A 27980-nucleotide genomic window follows, 5' to 3' on the forward strand; every position below is an offset into this window, starting at 1 on the left:
GCAGCCCCGAAATGCTGGTCTATCCCAGGGCTCAGTTTGGGGGCAACTTCTCTTCTCTAACTGTACTCATTCTTTTGATAATTTCATCCAGTCTCATGACTTTAAATATCATCTAGAAACTGATGACTCCCAAACTGTATCTCTTGCAAGCTCGTTTCCTATATTTCTTTGAAAAACTGTAGTTTTGTATTTCACAGCTAGTTCTTTAATTTACCTCCAATTTATTTCTATAATCTAATTTTTATGAAATGATTTCTCTGTCATTATCTACCAACCAACCAGTTATATCCATTTATCTAGCTACTGTTCTATCTACCTATCTACTGATCTACCACCTTTCTATATATTTTATCTGCCTGTATGCTAAGATAATTAATGATATTCATGTGCTTAGGGTGATGTGTACTGATGTCTCCATTTACTTTCAAATGCATCCAAAAATTATATGGATTTATGGATAGACAGAGGGATGGCAGAGGAATAGATACATGATAAAACAAATATAATAAAATATTAATGGTAGAATGTAGCAAGTGGGCATATGAATACTCTCTGTAAAGTTTTTTCAACTTTTCTGTATGTTTGAAATTTTTCATAATAAAATATTAGAAATATGCACAAAGAGGCACTGGTAATGATTCTTACCAAAAGATAACAATGGTAATTTCTGGGTTGTTGTTTAACATTTTTTAATGGTCACGAATCATTTTATAAAAATACTATCACTACTTAGATCTGGGGTTGGTCACTGTATCTCTGTTTATAAAAAACCCCTAGATGACTCCGATTATCAGCTTGACTCAGAAACTACTTATATTTGCTGCATAAGAAGCACTTTCAGGGACTTCCCTGAGTGGTCCAGTGGGTAAGACTCCACACTCCCAATTCAGGGGGCCCAGGTTCCATCCCTGGTCGGGGAACTAGATCCCGCACACATGCCGCAACTGAGCCCGCATGCCGCAACTAAAGATCCCGCATGCTGCAACTAAAAATCCCGCATGCTGCAACTAACTCCCGGCACAGCCTAAATAAATAAAAATTTTTTTTTTTTAAAAATAAGCACTTTCATTGCCGTAAAACCATGATACTAACATGCTTGAGGCATCACGTTTCCAAGGAATATTGATTGACATTGCATTAAATCTGTTTCATTCAAATACTTCAAAGTCTTATAGTCCAAGGTTCACATTAGGTATTTGTAGGAGGCAGCTCTATTTCAAAGCACCTAGAAAGCAGGGAAACATTTCGTGGAATCCAGAAGGCAGTGGACATACCTGCAAGAAACGCTCTATTCGACAAGATGAGTGCTCTGGTCCAGCCCCGTCGTACCCGTGAGGAAGGAGGACCACGATGCCGCTCTGGAGGAGCCACTTGGCCTCACCTGCAAAGCAGCAGTGGGAGTAAGAACGCTACGACGCAGGTGCAGGACAGCCCGGGGCGGCTGGGCAGTGAGGCACACGTTAGTTTGTTGCTGGACCCCCAAAACCATTTTCATTGCACCATTCACTCCAGCCAAGCACATTCCCCAGGAGACACAGCCCTCCTGCTGACAGAGGACTTACATGCTCTTCCTGGCAGCTTATTTAACTGCCTGATAGCTGCCATGCCCCAGTGGATGACAGAACAGGCTCCCAACTCTCGGAGTGGGGGGATGCCATGGTACGCAGGAGTCTCATAAGCAGTTACGGCCCCTTTTCTGTCATTTGTCCCCGTGAGGCTGGTGCCACACGTCCACTACACACCCATAGGCCAACACCAACCTCCAGAGATGAACGTGTCAAAGATGATCTGGGCACCGTTGAAGAAATCGCCAAACTGAGCCTCCCAGAGGGGCAGTAGGTTAGGGCTTTCGATGCTCATCCCATACTCAAATCCCAAGACGGCCTCTTCCGACAGTGGGCTGTTGCTGACCTAGGGCAAAGGAGGAGAACAGAACCATCGTGCGGGGAAGATGGGATGTGAATCAGTAAAGGTAAAGCATCATATTGGTATCAACTGCTCAAAAGGGAGGAGGGCTGTGAGGGCAGCTGTGCTTTCATTCATCCCCACATCCCTTTGAGAGAGGACATCTCCTGCTCTCCATGAGTCACGTGTGTGGGAAAAGTTGGGGCAAACAGAGGAGGACATACAAAAGGTTGGAATATGGGCATTAAAGATTTTTTTGAAGGAGAAGCAAAATTAACTTCTCAGATGCCCCACCTTTGAAGCTGAGAGTAAAATGGTGTCATAAGAGCTTTTTAAAAAATGTCACGAAACAAAGTGGGGGGAGGGACTTCCCTGGTGGTCCAGTGGTTAAAAATCTGCCTTCCAATGCAGGGGACGTGGGTTTGATCCCTAGTCGGAGAACTAAGATCCCACGTGCCATGGGGCAACTAAGCCCTCGTGCCGCAACTACTGAGCCTGCGCTCTAGAGCCCACGCTCCACAACTAGAGAGAAGCCCACGCGCTGTAACGAAGAGCCCATGCGCTGCAACTAAGACATGATGCAGTCAAAAATAAATGAATAAATATTTTTAAAAATCTAGAAAAATGGTATAGATGATCTTATTTGCAAGGTAGAAATAGAGACATAGACATAAAGAACAAATGTATGGATACCAAGGGGGAAAGAGGTGGAAAGGGAGGAATTGGGAGACTGGGATTGACACTACACATTATCGATACTATGTATAAAATAGACAACTAATGGGAACATACTGCATAGCACAGGGAACTCTACCTAATGCACTGTGGTAACCTAAATGGGAGGGAAGTCCAAAAGGGAGGGGATATCTGTATGCGTATGGCTGATTCATTTTCTTGTGCAGTGGAGGCTAACACAACATTGTAAAGCAACCATATTCCAATAAAAATTAATTAAAATCAAACAAACAAACAAAGGGGGGAAAAGTTACTTGAAAATGCCTACCTTTCGGAATCCATTATTCTAATATCCTGTTTGCATGATAAAGCAAAAGAATCATCATCATATGTTAAGATTAAAAAAGCAGAACATAAAATTACATCTCTGAAGAGGCTAAAGAGATGTGACAGTTCAAGGCAGCACAACTCTGAACTGGGTTTGTGGACCAGATGTCTTCATGTCTCACTGTTAACTTCCTGACTTGGATGGTTGCATTGGGGTAATGTAGGAGAATGACCTAGTTTGTAGGAAATACACATGTAGGGCATCAGGCTGGCAACCTGATGTTTCCATCTGGATGGCTCGAATGTCTCAGAATGAGAAAAAGTTCCTTTTGCATTATACATCCAACTTTTTTGTAATTTTGTGTTTGTTTCAACATTTTTCTAAAAAAAATTTTTTAAGTTATTATTTTTTTTTTTTTTTGGCCATGCTGCGAGGCATATGGGATCTTCCCCAACCAGGGATCAAACCCACGTCCCCTGCAGTGGCAGCGTGGAGTCCTAACCACTGGACCACCAGGGAAGTCCTTAAGTTACATATTTATAGAATAGTACTTGGCAACAAAAAGGGATAAAATACTGACACATGCTACAACATGGATGGACCTTGAAAACACAATGCTAAGTGAAAGAAGCCAGTCATAAGAAGCCACATATTTATGAGTCTGTTTATATAAAAAGGCCAAAATAGATAAATCAATATAAACAGAAAGTAGATTAGTGGTTTTCAGGGGCTGAGGGAAGGAAGGAATGGGGTGTGACTGGTAATAAGTATGGGTTTCTTTTAGGGGTGATGAAAATGTTCTAAAATTAGATAGTGGTGATGGTTGCACCACTGCATACACTGAAAACCACTTAATTGTACACATTGAAACGTTGAATTCTATGAGTTTTTTCTCAATAAAGCTTTTAATTAAAAAAAACTCTGGAAAAAAATTTCATCTCTACTATGATTACAACCATAAAAATGCATGATTTATACGGATAAGCACTCAATGACAACAACCAAAAATGAAAACAGATAATGTATTAGTATGGCGGGATTATGCATAGTTTACCTTTCCTGATTTCTATCTGATTTCAGTTATGATCTTTATAAGACATTAACTTGAAAAGAGACACTATATTTCTCAGATCCATGAGTCTGTTGTCAACGGGATTTGAACTGAGTGCTTTACTTGCACCTCTGCGTCTTCACCTCATTCCCCATCTCTCTTCCTACCCAAGGCTGACACACCCACTCATATTCTAATCCATACCTTTTTTCTGCTTCTTCACTCGGCTCATCACCAAACTCCTTTTTTCTGAACCTCTCCTCACTGGCTTTCTCCTCTTGGCAAATGAACAATCAAAAGCTTACAAATAAAACAAGAAAGGACTTCCCTGGGGGTCCAGTGGTTAAGCCTCTGTGCTCCCAATGCAGGGGGCAAGGGTTCGATCCCCGGTGGGGGAACTAAGATACCACATGCCACACAGTGCGGCCAAAAAAATAAATTTAAAAACAAAAAACAAAAAACAAGGAATATTCCCCTGGCCAGTGCTCTCTAGCTCCTGCTTCCTTTAACAGTCAGGCTTCTAGAAAGAATTATCGAATCTAGTTGTCTCTACCTCCTGCACCCCTGTCTACCCTTCAACTAGTACAATCTAGCTTCTGCTCTCCCCACTCCACAGAAATAGCTCTAGAGGAGGTCAACCTTGACCTTTCAGTTGCTCAATCCAATGGCCATGTTATTCTTCCTCTTTTCAGATTCCTCCCTCCTTAAGTTCAATGACACAGGGACTCTAAGCTCTCCTCCTGCCTTTCTGGACGCTCTGGACGCTGGAAAACGCTTCCTCTGCCAGCCCTTTAAAAGTTGTTTTTCCCAGGACCCTATCTGTTCTCATTCTGTTCTCTGAGAGATTCTCCCGCCCCTGTGGCTTCAAACACTCCTACACCCTGATGACTTCCAAACAGACATCCAAGACCAGATTCCTTCATTAACTCCAGACATACATATCTAATTACCTGAAAGATCTATGTCAAAGTTTAATGTCCAAAACTTAGTCCATCATCTTTCCTTATCACACCTGTTCCTCCCCCTTACTCTTTATTTGGGTAAATGCCATCATCATATGCCAGCTGTCCTAGTCAGGGAGCTAGGAGATAACCAGGACTGGTCTCCTTCACTCCCTACACCTACCACTGAGACCGGTAGCTGTTGTCTTCTAACTAGTTCTCCAATCTTGGCCCCATCTCCCCTCTGCACTGCTATTGCCCTAATTCACAGCTCCAGGACTCCCTGCCTAGATGACTGAGAAGCCTCCTTAGAAATTGTCCTAAGTCTCACCGTTCTTCAGCTCAGGCTTCCAAAGTATCATCAGGAGTGCTCTTTCTAACATGGAAATCTGATCACCTGTTCAAAATTCCTCCATGGTTTCTACTTTACGTAACACTCAAAGTCTGTCACAACGTGGGTAGTCCTGACTGGCCCGTCTCTTCTTTTACTTCTGTATCCACTTTGCAGCTTAAACTCCAGTCACATGAAGCTATATGTAGTTCCCTGAGCATGAGGTCAGGGCCTCTTACTTCACAGCTTATGTACACACTACTGTGTCCACCTAGAATGTTCTCCCTACATTTACTACACTAGGCAATTCCAAATGTCCCTCAAGTCCCAGCTCAAATCCGGCCTCCTCTCTAAAGCTCTTCCTTTTAATCCCCAAGTAACCTAGCTGCCCCTTCTCCTATGCATCTATTGTACTTCATATACTTGTATACCCTTATCTACATTAATTTGTTGAATCTATTAATGCTTTCATTTATTCCAAAAATTATTTAAGATGGCCTGTAAATATAGATAATACACAAAATGATAGTTTAAATGTAAGTGGACAGGGAAGTTCCCGGTGGTCCTGTGGTTAGGACACCATGCTTCTTTTGCAGGGGGCATGGGTTCAATCCCTGGTCGGGGAACTAAGATCCCACAAGCTGTGCTGTGCAGCCAAAAAAAAGAGTAGGTGGACAGAAAGAAAATAAATAGATTGACACACCCAACAGGGCTGGGGAAAACATACAACCTGGTAACCTACTTTCTTGAGGCTGCCATGGCCTCTACCCCTTCCCAGAAGGCATTATTGATAAGGGAAGGTTGATCGGTTGCAGAATTTTCGATGTACACACAATAAAGACGAGCCACTGCTCAGGGAACTACAACTCCTCTCAATACCAAGATCAAGCAGGAGTCCCCCCTAGGGTCTTCATATAAAGGACAAAGCGTTAGATAATAAATGAAACCTTTGACAGTATCCCCATAACAGATGTGAGACGTTTACTTGGGGCTTTCTAAATAGCAATATTCAAAATTAATTTATACTATATATCAAATCACAAATCAATAAAAGACATTGGGTGGGGAAAAACGAAGTGTTTCAGTATCTAGGTCACCAATCTAGATACTGATCAAGGAGGGGATTTTAGACTAACTTAAAGAAAAGATGAGCTGCATGTCCTTTAAGTAATTGTCCTGGAAGCTTGCTTTTGACAAAAGTGAATTTTTTTAAAAAAATATTGAGTATTGGGCTTCCCTGGTGGCACAGCAGTTAAGAATTCGCCTGCCAATGCAGGGGACACGGGTTCGAGCCCTGGTCCAGGAAGATCCCACATGCAGCAGAGCAACTAAGCCTGTGGGCCACAACTACTGAGCCTGCGCTCTAGAGCCCGTGAGCCACAACTACTGAGCCCGCGTGCCACAACTGCTGAAGCCTGCGCGCCTAGAGCCCGTGCTCCGCAACAAGAGAAGCCACCGCAAAGAGAAGCCCGCGTACCACAACGAAGAGTAGCCCCCACTCACCACAACTAGAGAAAGCCTGCACGCAGCAACAAAGACCCAGTGCAGCCAAAAATAAATAAATTAAATAAATAAATTTATTGAAAAAAAATCGAGTATCAGTGAATCCAATACTCTCAAACAAATGGCTAGAGTAGGAAAAAAGATGACGCACCACTAACTGTACCTTAAAGGATAATTTCATAAACTCCATGTGCCAGGCACTATGCTAGTTGTTGGAGAAACAAAAATGAAAAGACCCAGGCCCTGCTCTTGACTCTAATGAATCTAACTCAGCAACTGGCACAGAGAAATACATGGCAATGGATACATTCGTCAAGCCCGCTAAACCCTAGGGAGTAAAGTAACCTTAAGTCAGTGGGTTTTTTTTTTTTAAGCTGGCAAGAAATGTTGGCTTATTATCCACATCTTCGACTCACTTTAATGAATTCAGCAACCAGCAGGTTATATAATCAATTTTGGATTGACAAAATGAACACCCATTTACATGATTACAGATAAGTAGCCAGGGTAAAACAGCTCTAGTCTACTCGCTAGTCTGTTACTTCCACTCCAAGTGCATAGACTGGCATTATCTACCCAGTCGGCATCCCTTTATTTCAAAAAGGACTGAACCCAAAGTTTCCGACATCTGTTTCCAGTTGGTCTATGAAGCCTGTAGCTATAATCACCAGCACCTGAGGTTTATACTAGATAATAAAACAGCCTACCTCTAGAAACCCCTTTTGATTAGGGTCCATATGGTTCAGGGGGATATAGGTGTCATCGGTCTTCTGGCAAACAACCATTGCGTGCCTCTGGCTAAAAGTTCCACGGCCAACATCTTGGCCACTCAGACGGACATTAAAACCTTAAAGCAAGAAGGAAAAGAAAAAAAATCCAGATTCCCATGAATAACCTAAGTAATAATAAGGCCTGGTGACACTGAATTCTTATACATCGGCTCATCCTGAGAACTGTCCTTAGGACAATAGATTATCCTTCTTAAAATATACCTGTCCTATATTCAAAACTCCGTAGTCTAATTAAGAATGATGAGTCATCATTTGTCCTACAATTTTTAAAGGAAAATGTCTTTCCAATACATCCAGCACTGAGTCCTTTGCTTCCATAGTCTGTTCGCTGATGAAGATTGTCAACATGACTTATACCAGGATTAAATAATGTTTTCAGGTAAGAAATGTTAACACATTTGAGAACCTCTCTAGTCAATAAAAACAATACAAGGTAGTTGTAACTCAAAACTGCAGGCGTCACATATAAGAAATGTCAGGTAAAGCACCCCCTACCCGCTGTGCAGCTACCCAGAAATGTCTTACCTTCAGCAAGTAATGAGCCCAGGGCAAGAGCTTCTGCCGTGGCCCAGTCTAACTTTGTTCCATCCATCACTTTCTCCACTCTGGACTGTAAAATTGAAAGGGAGGGGAAAAGAAACTTTAAAGAGTTCCCATCCTTTTTCACATTGAGTTCAAAAAATGTAAGGCAACAATGGTTAAGAATCAAAAACATAACATTAAATACGACAGAGAGTGCAGAAGGAAACATCGGAGTATGACAGCAAGTACATGATGTTTGAAAGCAGGCAAAACAAACAGGCACTCTGGTGGGCAGTTAACCGAGCAGATGGATGGGAGGAGGAGACATCAGGGAGGGGGGGAGAGGAACGGTATTGGTAATACTCTATGTCTTCAGCCTGATGGTGAGTACACAGATTGTTTTAATAGTCTCTATACCCATAATAGAAACTTACAAACGAAGTTAGTGTTTTAAAAATAATCCAGAGCTCATCGTGTCTTCATCCAAGTTCAAGAACGATGAAGACCTCTATCTCCTTGCTCTCCTCCTGCTTTTAGCACTGCAAGTCCCACGTTCCAGGAAACCACAGGCAAACCATGACAGTTTGTCAATCCATCCTTAACATGAGACAACATGTAAAACCTCAACATGCTTAAGGGTGTAAATGATTGCCTTTCGGAAGTATGTGTGCTGATTTTTATTTATTTTATTTAAGCCAAACGCCGACCACCTTCCTCAAAATGAAAGTGTCTCCTGCTCACTGCTCAGAAAAACCAAAAAGGGCATTCCTGTATGGCTGTGTTTTTAATAATGTGCATGCAGTACCTGTATATATAATGTATTGATGAATGACTGAAAGAATAAGTGGAGGAAAAATAGAAGTAGACAAAATTTGAGTTAATTGACGATCAGTACCAAAACACCGCTAGGAGTGGTTCACAATAAATATTTGCCAAGCGCATTAGCCAACCAACAAGACCAGACCAAGACCAATTCCTTGCTGGGAGAGATGGACAAACAATTCCCAGAGATTCCCGGGCTCCCTACCTGCACGTGCATCTTCAGAAGGTGACTGTGCATTTGGAGCTCCTCCGGCACCTCCACAGACTTCCTGCCAATAAACCGCAGGAGGTCAAGGGGCACACCTGTGTTCCAGGTGGTGATGCAAGCTTCAGGCTGAACCAGGCCCTGCCAGTGGGCCTGCAGGTTCCTGGCAGGGGGGCTGTAGTGTGCCATGTTAGTTAAATGGCCATTTAACTTCGCGTAGTAGGAGGCTTTGATTTCCGACACCTCCTCCTGGGTCATGAGTCCATTGGCCACAAGGTACTCTGCATACGTGTCGGGGATGCTCTTCCGGGCTCTGTCCAAGGAAAAGGGAAACAAAACTCAATATGATTTGTAAAAACCAAAGAGACAGATACAGGAATTCCCTGGCGGTCCAGTGGTTAAGACTCGGGCTTTCACTGCCGTGGACCTGGATTCGATCCCTGGTCAGGGAACTAAGATCCCAAAAGCCATGCAATGTGGCCAAAAAAAAAGAGACAGAAACAGTTATTGTCAAAGGTATTCTGAAGTGTCGTCGCTATAAAAATGCACACGGGAAATGTTTTGGGACTAGAAAGAGGGGGTGCTTGTACAGCATTGGGAATGCACTAATTCACACTGAATCGTTCACTTTAAAATGGTCCATTTTAGGGAATTCCCTGGCGGTCCAGTGGTTAGGACTCCACACTTCCACTGCAGGGGGCACGGGTTCGATCCCTGGTCGGGGAGCTAAGATCTCACGCACCCCGTGGTGTAGCCAAAAAATAAAGGGTCCATTTTACGTCATGTGACTTTCACTCCAATAAATTTGTTTTTTAAAGGCAGTGGTGAGTAACCACCTCTTTCAGGCAAGCAAGTGAAAACAAATTTATCTTTTTCTTTCTTTTTTAAAATTTATTTATTTATTTGTTTTTGGCTGCGTTGGGTCTGTGTTGCTGTGCGTGGGCTTTCTCTAGTTGCAGCGAGCGGGGACTACTCTTCGTTGCGGTGCGTGGGCTTCTCATCCCAGTGGCTTCTCTAGTTGCGGAGCACGGGCTCTAGGAGCATGGGCTTGAGTAGTTGTGGCACACGGGCTTCAGTAGTTGTGGCTCTAGAGCACAGGCTCAGTAGTTGTGGCGCATGGGCTTAATTGTTCCACCGCATGTGGCATCTTCCTAGACCAGGGCTCGAACCCGTGTCCCCTGCATTGGCAGGCGGATTCTTAACCACTGTGCCACCAGGGAAGCCCACAAATTTATCTTTATAAGCTTTTGTCTGCAGTCAGGCAGAAGTAATGAGTAGTAGAGTTTTCTTACAAACTGTTAATTCTGGACAGTTATTTACAAGGCTGACTTATATTGTCTACCTATTCTGCATCCCTCTATTTCAAAAAGGATTGAACCTAAAGTTGCCGACATCTGTTTCAGGTTGCTTGAAGAAGCCTGTAACTATTCAGCATCCAGGTTTTACAACAATAGAAATAACGATGATGCTACTCTGTATCCGCTTAATACTTTAAACTTCCAAGTCTGGTCACATTGATCACCATATTTAATCCTGAAAAAGTGAGAGGTAGACAGGATATATTTTTAAAAGCAGGGTCCTGAGTCACATCAAGTCATTCAGGTGCTAAGTTCAAAGCTAAATGGAGAAACCAGATTTGTTCTTAGAAGGGCAGTCTGCTACGTACGACCAGAAAGGCCCATAAAATGTCACCAAGTTTATTCCTCTGCTTTAATTTATGTCTATGAGGAAATAAAGCAGGAAAGAGGGATCTACTTTACTTTCTAGCATCTGAAAAGGAAAGCCTGGGACTTCCCTGGTGGCCCAGTGGCTAAGACTCCGTGTTCCCAATGCAGGGGGCGCGGGTTCGATCCCTGGTCCGGGAACTAGATCCCACGTGCCGCAACCAAGGCCTGGTGCAGCCAAATAAATAAACACATAAATAAATAGGAAATCCCAAAGTAACATACTCCTCTCCATCACGTGAACCTTCTGACTTGGCGCTGTCCCACAGAAATATAATGCAAGCCAATGGGTAATTTAAAATTTCCCTGTGGTCGCATTAGAAAAGGTGCATGAGGTGGAATTAATTTTAATCATATACTGATTTAACTCAATATACCCAAAATATTGTCCCTTCAATACCTAATCAATATAAAATTTATTATCGAGATCATTTACACTCTTTTTTTCACACTAAGTCTTTGAAATCTGGTGTATATATTACACTCCCAGCACATCTCCTTCAGGAGTTGGCACATTTCAAGTGTCCAACAGCCATTTATGGCTCGAGGCTTCCACACTGGACAGTGCAGTTCTGAACTTCGTAAAAATCCATCATGTAACCTCTTGCCAAGGCACAAAGTAGGTCCATGTCTATAGTTTGCAGAAGTGAATCACGGAGGTTCTGTTTTTGCTCCTGTCAATGTCGCGCTGAGCAGCTTCGGGCAAGGCTCTGCCTACGCCTTCCGTTCAGTCCTCCCTCTGCTAAGTGAGGGGGTGAAGTCGCCCTTTGGCTATTCATTGAGGAAATACGTAGAGTTGGAAGAACATGGGGTGCTTTCCTGTGACCCATAGGATGACCATCCCAGTGTGCCCAGGTCTGTCCCAGTTTGAGCATTGAAAGTTTCATGTCCCGGGCACACTGGGAAAGCTGGTCGCCCTACCGGAGAGCGTCTAACACAAATAATAATGTGAGCACTGTGGGGGAAAGGGCACATCGCATGACGGTTCATCCTTGTACCTGATGATCTGGTACATGACCGGGTTGGTGAAGAAGGGCTCGTCCAGCTCATTATGGCCCCACTGCCTGTAGCACAACAAGTCAACAATCACATCCTTCCGGAATTGGCGCTGGTATTCAAACGCCAGTCGCGTGGCCCGGACCACTTCCTCTGGGCTGTCTCCATTGACGTGGATGATAGCGCAGCCCACAAGCTTCCCTGAGGCAGAGAAGCTGGAGATGAGGCCGGCTAGTCAACCCATGAACCTACCCCCAAGTCCTGTTGCCCGCATGGGGAGACAGCCCTTGTCCTTAGGGGTAGTTTGGCTTGGGTGTTAAGAACCTGCACTTTGGGAGTTCCCTGGTGGCCTAGTGGTTAGGATTCTGGGCTTTCACTTCCATGGCCTGGGTTCAATCCCAGGCCGGGGAACTGAGATCCTGTAAGCCACATGGTGCAGCCAAAAAAAAAAAGAACCCGCACTTTATGAAAAAAAAAAAAACCTGAACTTTAGAGGCCAGGTGACAAGCATGAGTTCAAGTCCCAGCTCTGTGTGATCCTGGTAAAGTTATGAATCTCAGTCTCCTTGTCTGCAACACTGGGATAATAGCTCTTACCGCTTAGTGATGTCCTAAAGAGGCAATGAGTTAATGCATATAAAGTGCTTAAAAGAGCCTGGTACATCATAACTGATACTTATTTGTTATTATCATCATGACTATTATCTTTCTTCCTGAGATAAAAGGGTCATTAAAGGATGTATCCAAGAAAAAAATGGATTTTCTCCAAAGAGAAGATTGAGAATGAATTTTCAGATCTCTACCTAACTAATTACAAAAAATTCATATAGGGAGACCCAAAAGGCATCCAGGCCAGGCTCTGGATGTAAAAACAGAGCAGTTCTTACCATCTAACAGTTCTGGAAATTCTGTGAAATAGGGAATGAATAATAAAAAGCCCTGTGTTTCTTTTAATACTACTAGTTTCCACAGGTTAAAACAAGCTGACTTTGCTTCTTCACATCTGATTTCCAACCAGACCACTTGGCCAAGTTTACTGGTTGAACATATCCTTTTTGACTGTGATCTTGGGTACTCCAAATCTGAATATCCTAAAGACAATTGCTCTAGCTGTACTAATTGTGTTATCTCTGGATTCCAGCAGATCGTTCAACTAGATACTTAAGCATTTTGAGATTGCACCCTCTAAATTCTACTCTTGTTTTATTTCCTTGGATTTCAAGATCACACTCAGACTTTTAAAGGAATATTAACAACCATTGACCATATCTGATCCAAAATTTAAAATGGGACCAGCAGTGAGGCTCGCTATTCTGAATGAACTAGAAGTTTCTCCAGGAATTCCTTGTCTGACTCCACAGCATCAACTCTTCCCTGTGTTACATACCAATGTCACTACAGTATAAGGAAGACCTTCCTCTTTCTGCAGGAGTGGTGTAACCCAGCTGGTTATTGACAATCAAATGGACACTCCCACCAATTCTGAAATGCGGGATATTAGAGAGCGTAAATGTTTCAGGAACAATCCCTTGACCACAGAAAGAAGCATCACCGTGAACCTAGATCATGGGGGAGAAAAAAAGAAAATGAACATAAGGGATGGAGAAATTTAGGTTTTCAAATAGTAACAGGAATAAAAACAACCATGCTCTCACTGCTCCCCTGCCCTCCTAAAAATCTGCCAGTTATAGATTTCCTAGAATGGTTAGGCTGATCTCAAGCAGCTTTCAAAGATGCTAAATCAGCCCTTTTCCTCCTGCAGCTACCACCAGTTGACCTATTCCTTCCACCCCACATCATCACCTATACCCATCACTTCTCACATCCCCATCAACACGCTAGTGTTCACAGCAGCACCACAGAAGGAAGGGCGATTGGAGGTGTAGAAGGAAAATCAACTCTAGTAAAGCAATCATGAAAACAGCCTGCAAGACACTAAGACCAATGCACAGCTTCGAACTCTCACTCTTCCCCAATCATTTTCCCCCCAAAACAAGACTGTGTGTAGCTCACATCACCTCATTCCCACTGGGTGAATTAGCCACCACTGTGAACATAAAAGAGAATGATGTGACAGCAAAGACAGGAGCATGGGGGGGTAAGTATATCATACACAAGTGAAAGGAGGCTTTGGGGAAAGAGCAAAATACTATTATAAGAGAATCTCTGAAATGTGCTATTCTTCCAGAACTTGTGAAGTCTGCTAGATCATAATAGCACACACCCTGACAACAAGGTCCTACTGTATAGCACAGGGAACTATATTCAATATCCTGTGGTAAACCACAATGGAAAAGAATTTTTAGAAGAATATATACATATGTGTATAAGTGAATCACTTTGCTTACAGCAGAAATTAACACAATATTGTAAATCAACTATACTTCAATAAAAAATAAATTAATTTTAAAAAACTGGTAAACGGAAGGTGGTAGAAAAGGGGGTAAATTTTTTTTAGAAAACTTGAAAGCAAATAATGAGGGAATTGCAGACCTTAGGAGAAAGTATGAGCTCCACTGACTTCATGCTGTATAAAAGGCTGTTATATCAATAAGGTGTATGTTGTACACCTTAAATTTACATGATGTTATATGACAAATGTATTTTAATTAAAAAGTTATCAAATAAAAGGCTACTATCATAAACAGCCAAAATGCTCAGCTAAAGAATAGAATGATCTGATGTGGGGAATTCCCTGGTGGTCCAGTGGTTAGGACTCGGCGCTTTCACTGCTATGGCCCAGGTTCAATCCCTGACCAGGGAACTAAGATCCTGAAAGCTGCACAGCGCAGCCAAATAAATAAATTAATTAATTAATTAATTAAAATGACCTGATATGGTAACCATTGTGGCTCTAATAATAGCAGAAATAAAAGACCTAAATACGAATGAAGAAAGAATCCTTGGGCTTCCCCGGTGGTGCAGTGGTTAAGAATCCGCCTGCCAATGCAGGGGGGGACACGGGCTTGAGCCCTGGTCCGGGAAGATCCCACATGCCGCGGAGCAACTAAGCCTGTGCACCACAGCTACTGAGCTGCGCTCTAGAGCCCTCGAGCCACAACTACTGAAGCCCGAGTGCCTAGAGCCCCTGCTCCGCAGCAAGAGAAGACACCACAATGAGAAGCCGGCGCACCGCAACGAAGAGTAGCGCCCGCTCACCACAACTAGAGAAAGCCCACATGCAGCAACGAAGACGCAACACAGCCAAAAATAAATAAATAAATAAATAAAATAAATAAAAAGAAGGAATCCTTGGAAGCAGATTTTTTTAATGACAGTGACGACGTCCTAAAAGAGTAATTTGTATATAGGTAAAACATTTTGGCTAAGAAAGGAAGCACTGCTTTGCTTAGCGAAATCTCCAGCCCACACCTTCCCATTGCTAGGGCCTCCATCAGTTGCCTTGAGGCGGGTAGGGATAAATTGGGAGATTGGGATTGACATATACACACTACTATACATAAAATAGTTAACTAATAAGAACCTACTGTATTGTAATGACCTATATGGGAATAGAATCTAAAAAGAGTGGATATATGTATATGTATAACTGACTCACTTTGCTGTACACCTGAAACTAACACAACACTGTAAATCAACTATACTCCAATAAAAAAATTAATTAAAAAAATTTTTAAAAATCAGTCAAAAATAAAAGTCAAGGCTTTCCCTGGTGGCGCAGTGGTTGCGCGCCCGCCTGCCGATGCAGGGGAACCGGGTTCGCGCCCCGGTCCGGGAGGATCCCGCATGCCGCGGAGCGGCTGGGCCCGTGAGCCATGGCCGCTGAGCCTGCGCGTCCGGAGCCTGGGCTCCGCAACGGGAGAGACCGCAACAGAGGGAGGCCCGCATACCACAAAAAAAAAAAAAATAAATAAATAAATAAAATAAAAAATAAAAAATAAAAGTCAGTTGCCTTGAGACTACACCTCACATCTGCTATTAATTTTTTAAAGAACCCCAAAAACCTTCTTTTCCCAAAAGTTCATCTCAGTTTCACCTGGAACATCTGCCATCTCCTGTCGTAACTACCGACCTGGACATTCTTACTTCCGGGTCTTTCCAACCTCAGGCCTCCCTTCCTGAAGCTACTGGTACCTGCAGGCAAATGACCTTGTCCCCAGGCTGAGCCGAACCGTCTGGAGAGTAGTCCCCGTCCCGCCTGGACTGCTGTCTCCCGCGAGCCTTCCCAACAGCCACGGGGTTAACGGCTTCCAGGTGTGAGGGGTTGGGCAGCATTGTCACGTGGAGGGGATGGTGCGCGCCGAAGTCCAGGTCAACCGAGGACGTCAGGTGAGACAGGACATCGCCAGCGGCTGAGACATCTTCCGGAAATTCACTTAAGCCTCGCATTTTACGGAACATCAGCTACGCCGAATAAACGTACAAGAAAAAATGGGAAGAGATGGTTCATTTAAAATCACACAATAGGGACTTCCCTGGTGGCGCAGTGGTTAAGAATCTGCCTCCCAATGCAGGGGACACGGGTTCGAGCCCTGGTCCGGGAAGATCCCACATGCCGCAGAGCAACTAAGCTCGTGCGTCACAACTACTGAGCCTGCACTCTAGAGCCCGTAAGCCACAATTACTGAGCCCATGTGCCACAACTACTGAAGCCCATGCACCTAGAGCCCGTGCTCCGCAACACGAGAAGCCACTGCAATGAGAAGCCCACGCACCGCAATGAAGAGTAGCCCCGCCTTGCCGCAACTAGAGAAAGCCCACAGGCAGCAACGAAGACCCAACGCAGCCAAAACTTAAATAAATAAATAAATAAAGATAAGCACACACTTGTAACTGCTCGAATGCACAGAACTATTTGGAGATGTTCAGTCATATGAAGTTCCAACACTTTCAGAAGAGGCTAGCCTCATGCAGATGGTAAGATACTTCTGCCTTGCAATAAGCAAAATATTTTTTCTTAAATGCACCTGTTAGTATGTATTTTCCAAAAGAATTTGTATTATTCTTGTTAAAGGTAGAGAGGAAAATAAGAATTTAATCCCATTTAGTCAGGGGATGACATACATTGCTTAGCGCAAGTGGCGTCTTAAAAACTATATTGTCCAATTCTCAAAGGACTTCTCTGCATACATTCTGTCACCTCATCTTCACAGTCTTCTATGACATAGATGTTACTACCCATTTTAAAAATGAACAAGCTAAAAAACTAAAAACAGAGTTGCTAGAGTTGCCACATGATCCATATATCCAGAGAAAACTCTAATTCGAAAAGGTACACGCACCCCAACGTTCATTGCAGCCCTATTTACAATAGCCAATATACAGAAGTAACCTAAGCGTCCATGACAGATGAATGGATAAAGAACGTATGGTGTGTGTGCACACACACACTGGAATATTACTCAACCATAAAAAAGAACAAAATAATGCCATTTGCAGCAACATGGATGGACCTAGACATTATCATACTAAGTGAAATAAGTCAGACAGAAAAAGACAAATATCATATGATATCACTTATGTGTGGAATCTAAAAAAATGATACAGGAATTCCCTGGCAGTCCAGTCATTAGGACTGCTCTTTCACTGCCAAGGGCCCAGGTTCAGTCCCTGTGAACTAAGATCCTGCAAGCCACGCAGCGTGGCCAAAAAAAAAAAAGAAAAGGAAAAAAAATGATACAAATGAACTTATTTACAAAACAGAAACAGACTCACAGACATAGAAAACAATCTTATGGTTACCAAAGGGGAAGGGGAGGGGTAAATTAGGAGTTTGAGTTTAAAAAAAAAAAAATGAAAGAGCAAGAGAAATTAACTAGATGGTTTAAGGTCCTCGGCTACAAATCTGGGTCTCAAACCAAGGTATTTACCAAAAACAGCATGTTATTCTCTACTGGCCAAATGGTTTGAATGACCCAAAAGCTTCTCCAGTTCACAAAAGCTTCTTATTGCCCTATCTGCAAATAGGAGCATACAAACTCACACAGTATAGGGATGGATGTGTTTCTCACAAATATGATCATTGATAATCATTTCTGTGTCTTTCAGTAATTATTTTGTCTGGGATATTTTAGGAATGCAATTTTTGGTTTAAGAACTTCTACAGGGGAATTCCCTGGCGGTCCAGTGGTTAGGACTCTGCGTTTTCACTGCCAAGGGCGCAGATTCCATCCCTGGTCAGGGAACTAAGATCCCGCAAGCCGCATGGAGTGGGCCAAAAAGAAAAAAAAAGAAAGAGAGAATTTCTGCAGATATCTAAGCACGTCTCCATTTGTCCATTACTTTATTCTGTCGTATTCTACCTTTTCTAAGGTGTCTTTTCAAAGCTGGTTACCAGTCTCTTCGCATCAGAAACACTGAGGTATGAACAATAAAGGTAAAGCTTGGCCCCTAGACATGACATCACATATATTTTCTTCATTAAAAAATTTTTTTTAGAATTGAGGTATAGTTGATTTACAATATTATATAAATTTCAGGTGTACAATGTAGTGATTCAAAATTTTTAGAGATTATACTCTGTTTATAGTTATTATAAAATATTGGCTATATGCTCTGTGTTGTACAATATATCCTTGTAGCTTATTTATTTTTTACAAAGTAGTTTGTATCTCTCAATCCCCTACCGCTATACTGCCCTTCCCCCCTTCCCTCTCCCCACTGGTAACCACTAGTTTGTTCTCTTAGTGAGTCTGTTTCTTTTTTGTTATAGTCATTAGTTTGTTTTATTTTTTAGATTCCACATACAAGTGACAACATACAGTATTTATCTTTGTGTGGCTTATTTCACTAAGCACAATACCCTGCAAGTCCATCCATGTTGTTTCAAATGGCAAATTTTGCTTCTTTTTTATGGCTGAGTAGTATTCCAGTGTGTGTGTGTGTGTGTGTGTGTGTGTACACCACATCTTCTTTATCAATTCATCTGTTGATGGACACTTAGGCTGCTTCTGTATCTTGGCTATTGTAAATAATACTGCTATGAACATTGAGGTGCATATATCTTTTCAAATTAGAGTTTTCATTTTCTTCAGATACATACCCAGGAATGGAATTTCTGGGTCATATGGTGGTTCTATATCTAGTTTTTTGAGGAACCTCCATACTGTTTGCCACAGCGGCTGCACCAATTCACATTCCCACCAACAGCATACTAGGGTTCCCATGTGTTCTTTCTAATATTCTCAAGGATAACACATCCTTCCATAGGCTCCGTTAACTCCATCTAACTTTGAAAGGTCCTTTAACGTTTATAATTATTTTTAATCTCCCGGCCAAGAACAGTAAAGAGGTTTATCCATGTGTAATGGCTACAACCTTATCAGACATTGAGTCTCTCTGATGCTCCCTGACATCAAATCTTCCATCCTGACCCTCAAGTCTTTTGAGACTTACAGAGCAGCTGAGTTGGACAGAACAGGAACACCAAGATCCAATAACCTATAAAACCACTCACTTAGAGGGGTCTCTTGAGATAACAATGTGTTACTAGTTTCATACAATCTATTAACTATAAACTGCAAATAAGTGGAAGGTAAAAATGACATTTTTGTAAGGTAAAATTGTATCAAATTGCACAGATCTTTGTGTTTGTTTGAATGATTTTTATGAAATAGGGAAAGCATGCTTCCAAGAACAGAATTTATCTGTTTGCAGCATACGTAGGAAACTAACTTTTAACTTCCCTGAGTGAAGAACCTCTGTAAGTTGATACAGAAAATCAAACTAAATGCCAGGTCCAGGGACTTCCCTGGTGGTCCAGTGGTTGAGACTCCTGTGCTTCCACAGCAGGGGGCACGGGTTCGATCCCTGGTTGGGGACCTAAGATCCCACATTCCATGTGGCACGGCCAAAAGAATAAACAAACAAAAGGAAAAAGAAGAGGGCCATCCAACAGCAACAGGTTTCATCAATTAACTAAGATGAAGTGAGTCAGAAAGAGAAAAACAAATATCGTATATTAACACATATATGTGGAATCTAGAAAAACAGTACAGATGAACCAGTTTGCAAGGCAGAAATTGAGACACAAATGTAGAGAACAAACGTATGGACATCAAGGGGGGAAAGTGGCGGCGGGCGGGGGGGAATGAATTGAGAGACTGGGATTGACATATATACACAAATATGTATCAAATAGATAACTGATAAGAACCTGCTGTATAAAAATAAACAAATAAAATAAAATTCAAATCAAAAAAAAAATTAACTAAGCTGTCTCCTGGACAAATGGCTCATATGCTTAGTCGGATTTCTAAAAGCAGTTATGACCATTGGTTTTATTCTTTTACAGTCAATTGTACAGGAATAGTGGAAAACACAGAAAGTCTTTTACCTCTGGAGGGAACTGCAGAAGGCCTGTCAATAAGTTCAGCCTCCCTCTGTGTGGCATCCCAATAATGACATCGGTTACCCCGCTGTAGGCCGCCATTTTCAGCAGCTCGTAGAAAAAGCCCATCATGCTTTCAGCTCCTTCGCCTCCGTATCGCTTCACCGTGGCAAACTTGGTGGCCAAAAAGTGGTCAAGCTCCTATGGAAAACCACGTCAGACGCATTAGTTACAGGACAGCTAACTACTTGGGTCAAAGTCAAACACGTTTAAGAAGACCCCACACTACTTCAAGCAGCTGCAACAGGGTTCCTTCACTACAGACCGCAGAGAGGCGCAGAAGTCACCCAGAGCCAGGCAGGAAAGCCCTGCCGAGGACACCAGACAGCCGCAGGGACGCAGAGAAAACCACCTGAGTGGTAGAAGAACTCACCCCAACAGGAATCCCCTCAGAATGCCGGGCCTTTCCCATGACTTGAGTTTTAGCAAAGGGCTCTACAACAGCATTTCATCTGGGCTGCAAACTAGCCAACCACCCACATTATTGGGAACAGGTTTCTTGTTATCTTGATATGCCCGAGTCCTGATCACAGCCCTGGCAGACATTCAATCCCATTAATCTGTATTGAGAGCCTCTTCCACATACAGTTCCTTTTTTTCTATCACTTCAGGTAATAAAATAAGATCTTATGGATTTTGCAGGCTTCTATAGAGGGAATAGACAAATACATAAAACATATTGACTCTGAGAAGAACCAATAGTTCTGTTGTTTGGTGATCTCCTCTTTTCTATTTAGAATAAAGTGGTATGTGTTACACAGCCCCCTGTGTTGAGGCCATGGGGTAAATGGGGCTACATTCAGAGAGTTCATGTCTTAACTCCCTCTCTTCAATATTTATGTCTTTGTAGAAAATGAGTCAACCTATTTCTTTGAATATTAGCTGCTACTTTTATACCTGAGATTCTAGCATTAGTTTTGACAGATGTTTTCGCTCTTCCGTGGTAAATGCCTCCTTTTTCAGTTCCTCAAACCGCTTGGCAAACCATTCTTTCTCCTCCTGGCTCTGAAGTTGGGAGGTTTCAACAGAAATCTGCCCACAGTAGATCTGGTTGAGATAGGCTACCACTTCCTCGAGAGAGGCCTCCTCCTTCCCCATGTTCAGTAATCCTATGAAATGGAATCAAAGGGAACGTTTTAAAGAATAATCAACCATGTAACTAATTATAGAACGTACCAAGATCCTTATTTGAATTCAGAGCAGTTCATTCCAAGTAACTTGGGTTATCTAGATTTTTCTAAAGGCAAAACTAAAAATATGATCAAAGGCCATAAGGTACTAAAAGGAGAGGGAATAAAAATCTTCCTTCTCTCGAACAGAGCCATGATGCATTATGCCAAATTTTGATTCTATAGTCATTTCGAACTAAATTGTGAACCTACCGCTTTATAGCTACAAATCATATGTACTACCTTTACCTGAAATATCTATCTATCTACCAAAACGTTCAAGTCTTATTAATATCTATAAAGCAATGCCTATTATTGCACAGTTCGTCTTAATGTGAATTAATATTGATAGCAATGCAATATTCTAAGGTAAAAGGAAATCTCCCTGAATCTTAGCCAGAGAAAAGGTTTGTAGTACGTGATTGGCCCCGCACCAAATCAATTATCAGTCATTTGCCTAAGCCTACAAGATGAATTTAACAAACCAACATTTTCTTTATATTGTGTATGGTTTCTTATAATAAACGTTAGATCTTTGATACTGATTGAGCAAAGCTGTGATGATCATGGGAGTGCAGATATCTCTTTAAGATAGTGATTTCAATTCCTTTAGATTTATACCCAGACATGGAATTGCTGGATCATATGGTAGTTCTATTTTTAATTTTTTGAGGATCCTCCATACTGTTTTCCATAGTGGCTGCACCAACTTGCATTCCTACCAACAGTGCACAAGAGTTCCCTTTTCTCTACATCCTTGCCAACACTTGTATCTTTGGGTTTTTTTTTTTTTAATTGAAGTATAGTTGATTTACAATGTTGTGTTAATTTCTGTACAGCAAAGTGATTCAGTTATACATATATATACATTCTTTTTCATTTTCTTTTCCATTATGGTTTATCACAGGATATTGAATATAGTTCCCTGTGCTTGACAGTAGGACCGTGTTGTTTATCCATCTTTGGGGTTTTTTTTGACAACAGCCATTGTAACAGGTGTGAGGTGATAGCTCATTGTGGTTTTGATTTGCATTTCCCTGATACTTAGTGATGCTGAGCACCTTTTCCTGTACCCTTTGGCCGTTGTATATATGATTTGAATACAGAGGAAACGTGCCCTATCAGAAGACCATTCTAGAACCCCAACACTGCTCCTCCCAGACAGTGTTCGAATGTGCCCCTCACTGTCTCCTCACACCCGTGGAAGCCTCAGCTCCAGTGGGCATGTGGGTCCTTCAAGAACAGAGAAAGGAGCCCCACCTCACTGGCAGTTAACTGTCACGCGGATAGTCCACTGTTGATGGGCTTTACCTGCGGTATTAAAGGGTCCCTGTAGGGTCTGCACGAGGGCTTGGATTTCAGGCACGTTCTCCTGCAGGGCTTGGCCAGTGAAGAGGGGGTTGATTTTGGCAGCTTTATGGCCATGCTCACAATATACCGTCACCAACCTGGCAAGGCCATGGTCCACTAATTCAGGGGGAAAAAACAATAGAACAATGTAGTTTAGGAAATGCCCACAAACTGCAAAATCAGTTTTTCAAAGAAGCCTCTGTAGCCTTGGACAGTTTTAAACACACAGCTCCTACCCACCACAGCTGCCAGTGGTTTTCAGGATTAAAGACTAACAGACTCCAGGAAAACACACTTATTTCCTTAAATTTATCTCCTGAGAGCGAAAGTCACTGAAAAATACAGAAAGGAAACAGAACTATAAGTGCACATTTGTGAAACTAATTATGCACGAGGATAGATATTAAAAGGAAACACCCCAAATTGAAAATAACTGTTAAAATGCTGAGATTATGGATAATTATAGTCCTCTTAATTATTATTTGAGATTTTTTATACCGTACATTAGAAATACAGACAATTTGAACTACAAAATCAATGTTACATTTCCTTCCTTATTTTATTTCTTTTTTAAATAAATTTATTTATTTATTTTTGGCTGCATCGGGTCTGCGTTGCTGTGCACGGGCTTTCTCTGGCTGCGGCGAGCGGGGGCTACTCTTCGTTGCAATGCGCGGGCTTCTCACTGCGGTGGCTTCTCTTGTTGCGGAGCACGGGCTCTAGGTGCGCGGGCTTCAGTACTTGTGGCAGGCGGGCTCAGTAGTTGTGGCTCGTGGGTTCTAAAGCGCAGGCTCAGTAGTTGTGGCACACGGGCTTAGTTGCTCTGCGGCACGTGGGAACTTTCCGGAACAGGGATAGAACCCGTGTCCCCTACATTGGGCAGGCGGATTCTTAACCCCTGCACTACCAGGGAAGTCCCATCCTTCCTTATTTCTTAAAGACCCCAGGTACATACACTCATGAAATCGTACACTAGGAAAAGACCTTAGAAATTATCTTGTTACTCACATAATGAAAACAATTTTTAAATCCCGTTTGTACAGCCTTAAATGAGTAATTCCCCAGTCTCTACTCAAGGGGGAATCATTATCTTTCAATGAATCCAATTCTATCTTAGATGATTTTATATTGAGCCAGAAGCTGCTTTTCTTCCCTTTCCCACAGGAAAGCCCTTCTAAAATTTGGAAGAAAATCCTTCAAGCCCACAATCGATTAACCTTCAGTTCATCAAGGTGGTCTTATACAAATCAACCACAAATCTCTGAAGATGAGCAAATCCACTATGAAGGGCACACATTTTCTGAACATTACAAAAATTTGCATTTTTTACTTTCAGAACCCAAAGAAAATTGTTAGCATATTTTGAAATACTTAATGACCGTTTTATGAACATGTGTTGCCATACAGTGATTTCAGAGCTACATGTTTATGTGCTGGGGTTTGTATTCAGGGTACTGCAGTGTATCTCTTGTCACAGGCTTAGAGGAAAGAACTGAGGTGTGTTGAACATGCATTCAATATTCATACGAATATGTAGGATGTGTCGGCACAAATCCGGCAGTTAAGAGGATCCACACTATGTCTAATAAACTCATCAAACAATCCCAGTAAATGAACTGATTTCAAGCTGGAGGAGTCATATATAATTTTACTATAGTCTCTATTCTGGTTATGAAGTAGGACACCTTCATATTTCTGGCTAAAATGCAGACAGATATATCTGTCTAAAGCATTGTCCCTGTTGGCCACTCCTCCTTAAAAACAGTCGCTTCCCTGGGCTCTCTGGCATTGCAAGATCCTGGGTTTCCTCCTAACTCGCTGGCTACTCAACCTCAATCACTTTTGCCCGGTGAGAAGGGGGTTAGGGGATCTTCCTCTTTGTCCACCTCTAAAATATTGGTTATCCCCAGGTCTGCCCTGGGTCTTCGTCTCAAACTACTTTCTCTCTGGGTCATCTCATCCACGACTTCCAATATCATCTGCAAAACCACATCCTTAGTGGGGTAAGTCCAATGGTAAATATATAGGGTTATCATCACCATTCTCACCACAATCTACTAGTCCTCTTTTTTTTAATGCTTTATTTTTACTTTTTTAAAGTTTTGGCCATGCCACGCAGCACGTGGGATCTTAGTTCCCTGACCAGGGATTGAACCTACGCCCCCTGCATTGGAAGCGCGGAGACTGAACCACTGGACCGCCAGGGAAGTCTTCTACTAGCCCTCTTTTGAAAACGTTCTCTTTAGTGAACCACGTCAGCTCAGGGATCACTGCTTCCATTTCTAACGGAAATTTCTAACTGAAAAGCCAAGTTTTTAATGATACTCTAGAACACTGACGGGGGAGTTGGCACAAAAGGATGCTGCTCACTCCAAAGAACACATGGCACCTACTATTCTGGAAGAGCCAGAGAGAGAGGACTGTTCCCCTCCCACCTTGGGGCACATCCTCCATCCATCCCGACCACCTATTTTCTCTCAGACCCTCATTTCACTGCTCTGGTTTCTTCTACCAGACCCAGTCCCATATCTCTTCCCTCTCTGTCTCCCAGATCCTTCCATTAGGACCTCTGGAATTCTGTTCCATGCTTAACAGATCTCCCTACCTTCCTCACCTCTTCCCTAAACATTGCTTATACGCCTGTCGTCCCGGGAACCTGCTTTCCCCTGAGGACACCAGTGGAAGGTGAAGTTACTCGTCACCCCCACACACATCCCTCCAGGACTGAAGGTGGAGTCAATGCCTCCTCATTCCTCACTGACATTTCCCTGTAGTTAGTCCTCTAACGCTCTACAAACGCCCAGTCCTCTGAGGGACTTGCCGCGGTGTTAACTGATACCCACTGGCCGAAAGGCATCACAAGATAATGCTGTAGGAGAAGGCTTACTGGAAAAGCGTCAGTTTGTTTAGATGAAAAAAGACTAAAAGACACTATCTATAGCATAAGCCTGATTTTCGTTAAAATGTGTGTATAATATATATTTCATTATATAGTATATCTAGCATATTAGTATCTATATACTTCATATATGTCTCTGCATTTGCATGTATATATTCCACACATATAAAGGCAATAGACCAAAAACTTAGTGATGATCCTATGTCAAAATTCCTAATTTTGGGACTTCCCTGGTGGTGCAGTGGTTAAGAATCTGCCTGCCAATGCAGGCGACATGGGTTCGAGCCCTGGTCCGGGAAGATCCCACATGCCCCGGAGCAACTAAGCCCGTGCGCCACAACTACTGAGCCTGTGTTCTAGAGCCCTCGAGCCACAACTACTGAAGCCCTTGAGCCTAGAGCCCATACTCCGCAGCAAGAGAAGCCACCGCAATAAGAAGCCCGTGCACCACAACAAAGAGTAGCCCCAGCTGGCCGCAGCTAGAGAGAAAGCCCACGCACAGCAATGCAGACCCAACGCAGCCAAAAAAAAAAAAAAAAAATTCCCAATTTTCTTCTTGCTTACCATAGTTTCTAAGTTTTCTGTAATGAACATGTCCAGTAGAGCTCTTTATTTATTTATTTATTTTGGCCGCGCCATGAGGCTGATGGGATCTTAGTTCCCGGACCAGGAATCAAACCCAGGCCTAAGGCAGTGAAAGCACCGAGTCCTAATCTCTGGACCTCCAGGAAATTCCCAGAGTCTTTAAATTGTATCCATTTAACTGACTTAAATACACCCTGAAAGCTTCTGATGACCAGATTCTCTCCACTGCCCTCACCAGTTGACTATATGCTTGTAAGAGTAAATTATATTTGTTCCTAAGGCTGTTGCTATGGGGAAAAGTAAACATTAGGGGAGACATTATAAAAATCTAGGAGATTCCGCATTCAGATTGCTTTCATAAGTGCTCTTCACTTTAAAGATTTGCATATACAAAACCAAAAATAAACATACTTGTGTTAAAATACCTAAAGCATCTCTCATTTCGTTATGATAATCCTTAATATAATGACTTTTTGTTAAATTAACTGACCAAGTTTCAGTGTCAAATGCATTGGATAAAATTGCTTCAGCTGGATTACTTTGGTAGCAAATAATGAAATTAAAAGATTTAAATGGATGCGATCACAGCAAGAGAATACATATCTTCTTCACAAAAAACTCCCTGTTACTGTATAAGTCAAAGGATTACTGTAAGAGAAAAATGAATCCCTTCACCTGAGGCATAATACTGACCAAATGACTCAGTGCTCACGATATCTACGAAAGTTCAGAGGAATTTAATTGGATGTTTAAATTCCTAAGAAGCCAGAGAGAATAGGGCAAACGACAGTAGCAGATATATACGCTCTTCTTCCCAATAAAATGTAAAATACTGGAGGCATGCTTCTGGCTCAGGAGAATGGCACATAGTAGATGCTCAAGAGATATTTGTTATTACTTGAATGAATGAAGTCCTGAAATTCACTGTATTGTAATGGCATCACAGAACCCTCCCGATCAAAGGTTTCCAGAGCCCTCAAACATGCCGTACGAGGGCTGCAGTGGATCCCTCCTGATCACTTTGGGTCCTTCTCTTCTGAGAACTGCACCCTCCCATCCCAGAGGGTGGGTTCCAGGGCCATGTCTCTATTGTTCCACTTTGCCTCCCAAAGAGTCAATGGATTCCAAAGACACCTGAGTCAAGGTGGGTCAGATTCAATCTTCCCAGAATTTGAGACTTGGAATTAAGAGATATGAGAAGAGTGAGTGTGGGACTGCTATCCTTAGAAAAGCCTGCTTGCAAGGTTTATGCTCTTGGTTGCTGCCTGGGAGCTTGAATTTCAGGAATGGCCTCACCTGTCCCTAACTGATACGGGTGATCCACTGTGCCTCGACCGTTTGGGAGAACAAGGTAGTTTAGGCTGAACACCTGCTTTCCTTCTGGGAGTCTGGGATTTTGGCACATGCAGAGGGTGCTTATAGGAACCTCTCCCAATAAAAACCCTGGGTGCCGAGTCTCTAATAGGATTCCCTGCGCAGGAACATTGCACGCATGTTGCTGTGTTTCTTGAAGAGGAGTGCATTCCGTGTGACCCCTCATGGGAGAACGCAGAAGGAAGCCTGCACGAAGGGTCTTCCAGACTCTTCCTGTGCCTTTTCCATTATGGTCCAGCTGTGCGTCCTTATCACATCACTGCAATAAACCTTAGCCATGAGTACAACTATAGACTGAGTGCCATGAGTCCCTTCTGGAGGATCTCTAAATGTGGGGTGGTCTTGAGAACCCCCAACACACATTATGGGTGACACAGGAGCTAAGTACCTTAACAGCTGTGCCTTATGGGGCCACACACAGCCTCTGCCGATATTCCCAGAGTTAGCTTTGGTTCACTCC

General features: G+C 42.6%; 1 protein-coding gene across 1 annotated transcript in view; it reads right to left on the reverse strand.

The window, feature by feature from the left end:
• Nucleotides 1-27980, reverse strand: part of DHTKD1 (dehydrogenase E1 and transketolase domain containing 1) — a 51978-nt gene that overhangs the window by 14000 nt on the left and 9998 nt on the right. Inside the window, exons 2-12 of the mRNA XM_007129293.4 lie at nt 22624-22779; nt 21041-21252; nt 20090-20284; nt 15889-16158; nt 13181-13352; nt 11797-11995; nt 9075-9387; nt 8051-8135; nt 7442-7581; nt 1761-1911; nt 1275-1381 (exon numbers count right to left, since the gene is read on the reverse strand). Of these exons, the coding sequence (XP_007129355.1) occupies nt 1275-1381; nt 1761-1911; nt 7442-7581; nt 8051-8135; nt 9075-9387; nt 11797-11995; nt 13181-13352; nt 15889-16158; nt 20090-20284; nt 21041-21252; nt 22624-22779 (2000 nt within the window). The remainder of the gene's footprint in view (nt 1-1274; nt 1382-1760; nt 1912-7441; nt 7582-8050; nt 8136-9074; nt 9388-11796; nt 11996-13180; nt 13353-15888; nt 16159-20089; nt 20285-21040; nt 21253-22623; nt 22780-27980) is intronic.

Source organism: Physeter macrocephalus, chromosome 11 (genome assembly GCF_002837175.3).
Source record: "Physeter macrocephalus isolate SW-GA chromosome 11, ASM283717v5, whole genome shotgun sequence".
Taxonomy (NCBI): domain Eukaryota; kingdom Metazoa; phylum Chordata; class Mammalia; order Artiodactyla; family Physeteridae; genus Physeter; species Physeter macrocephalus.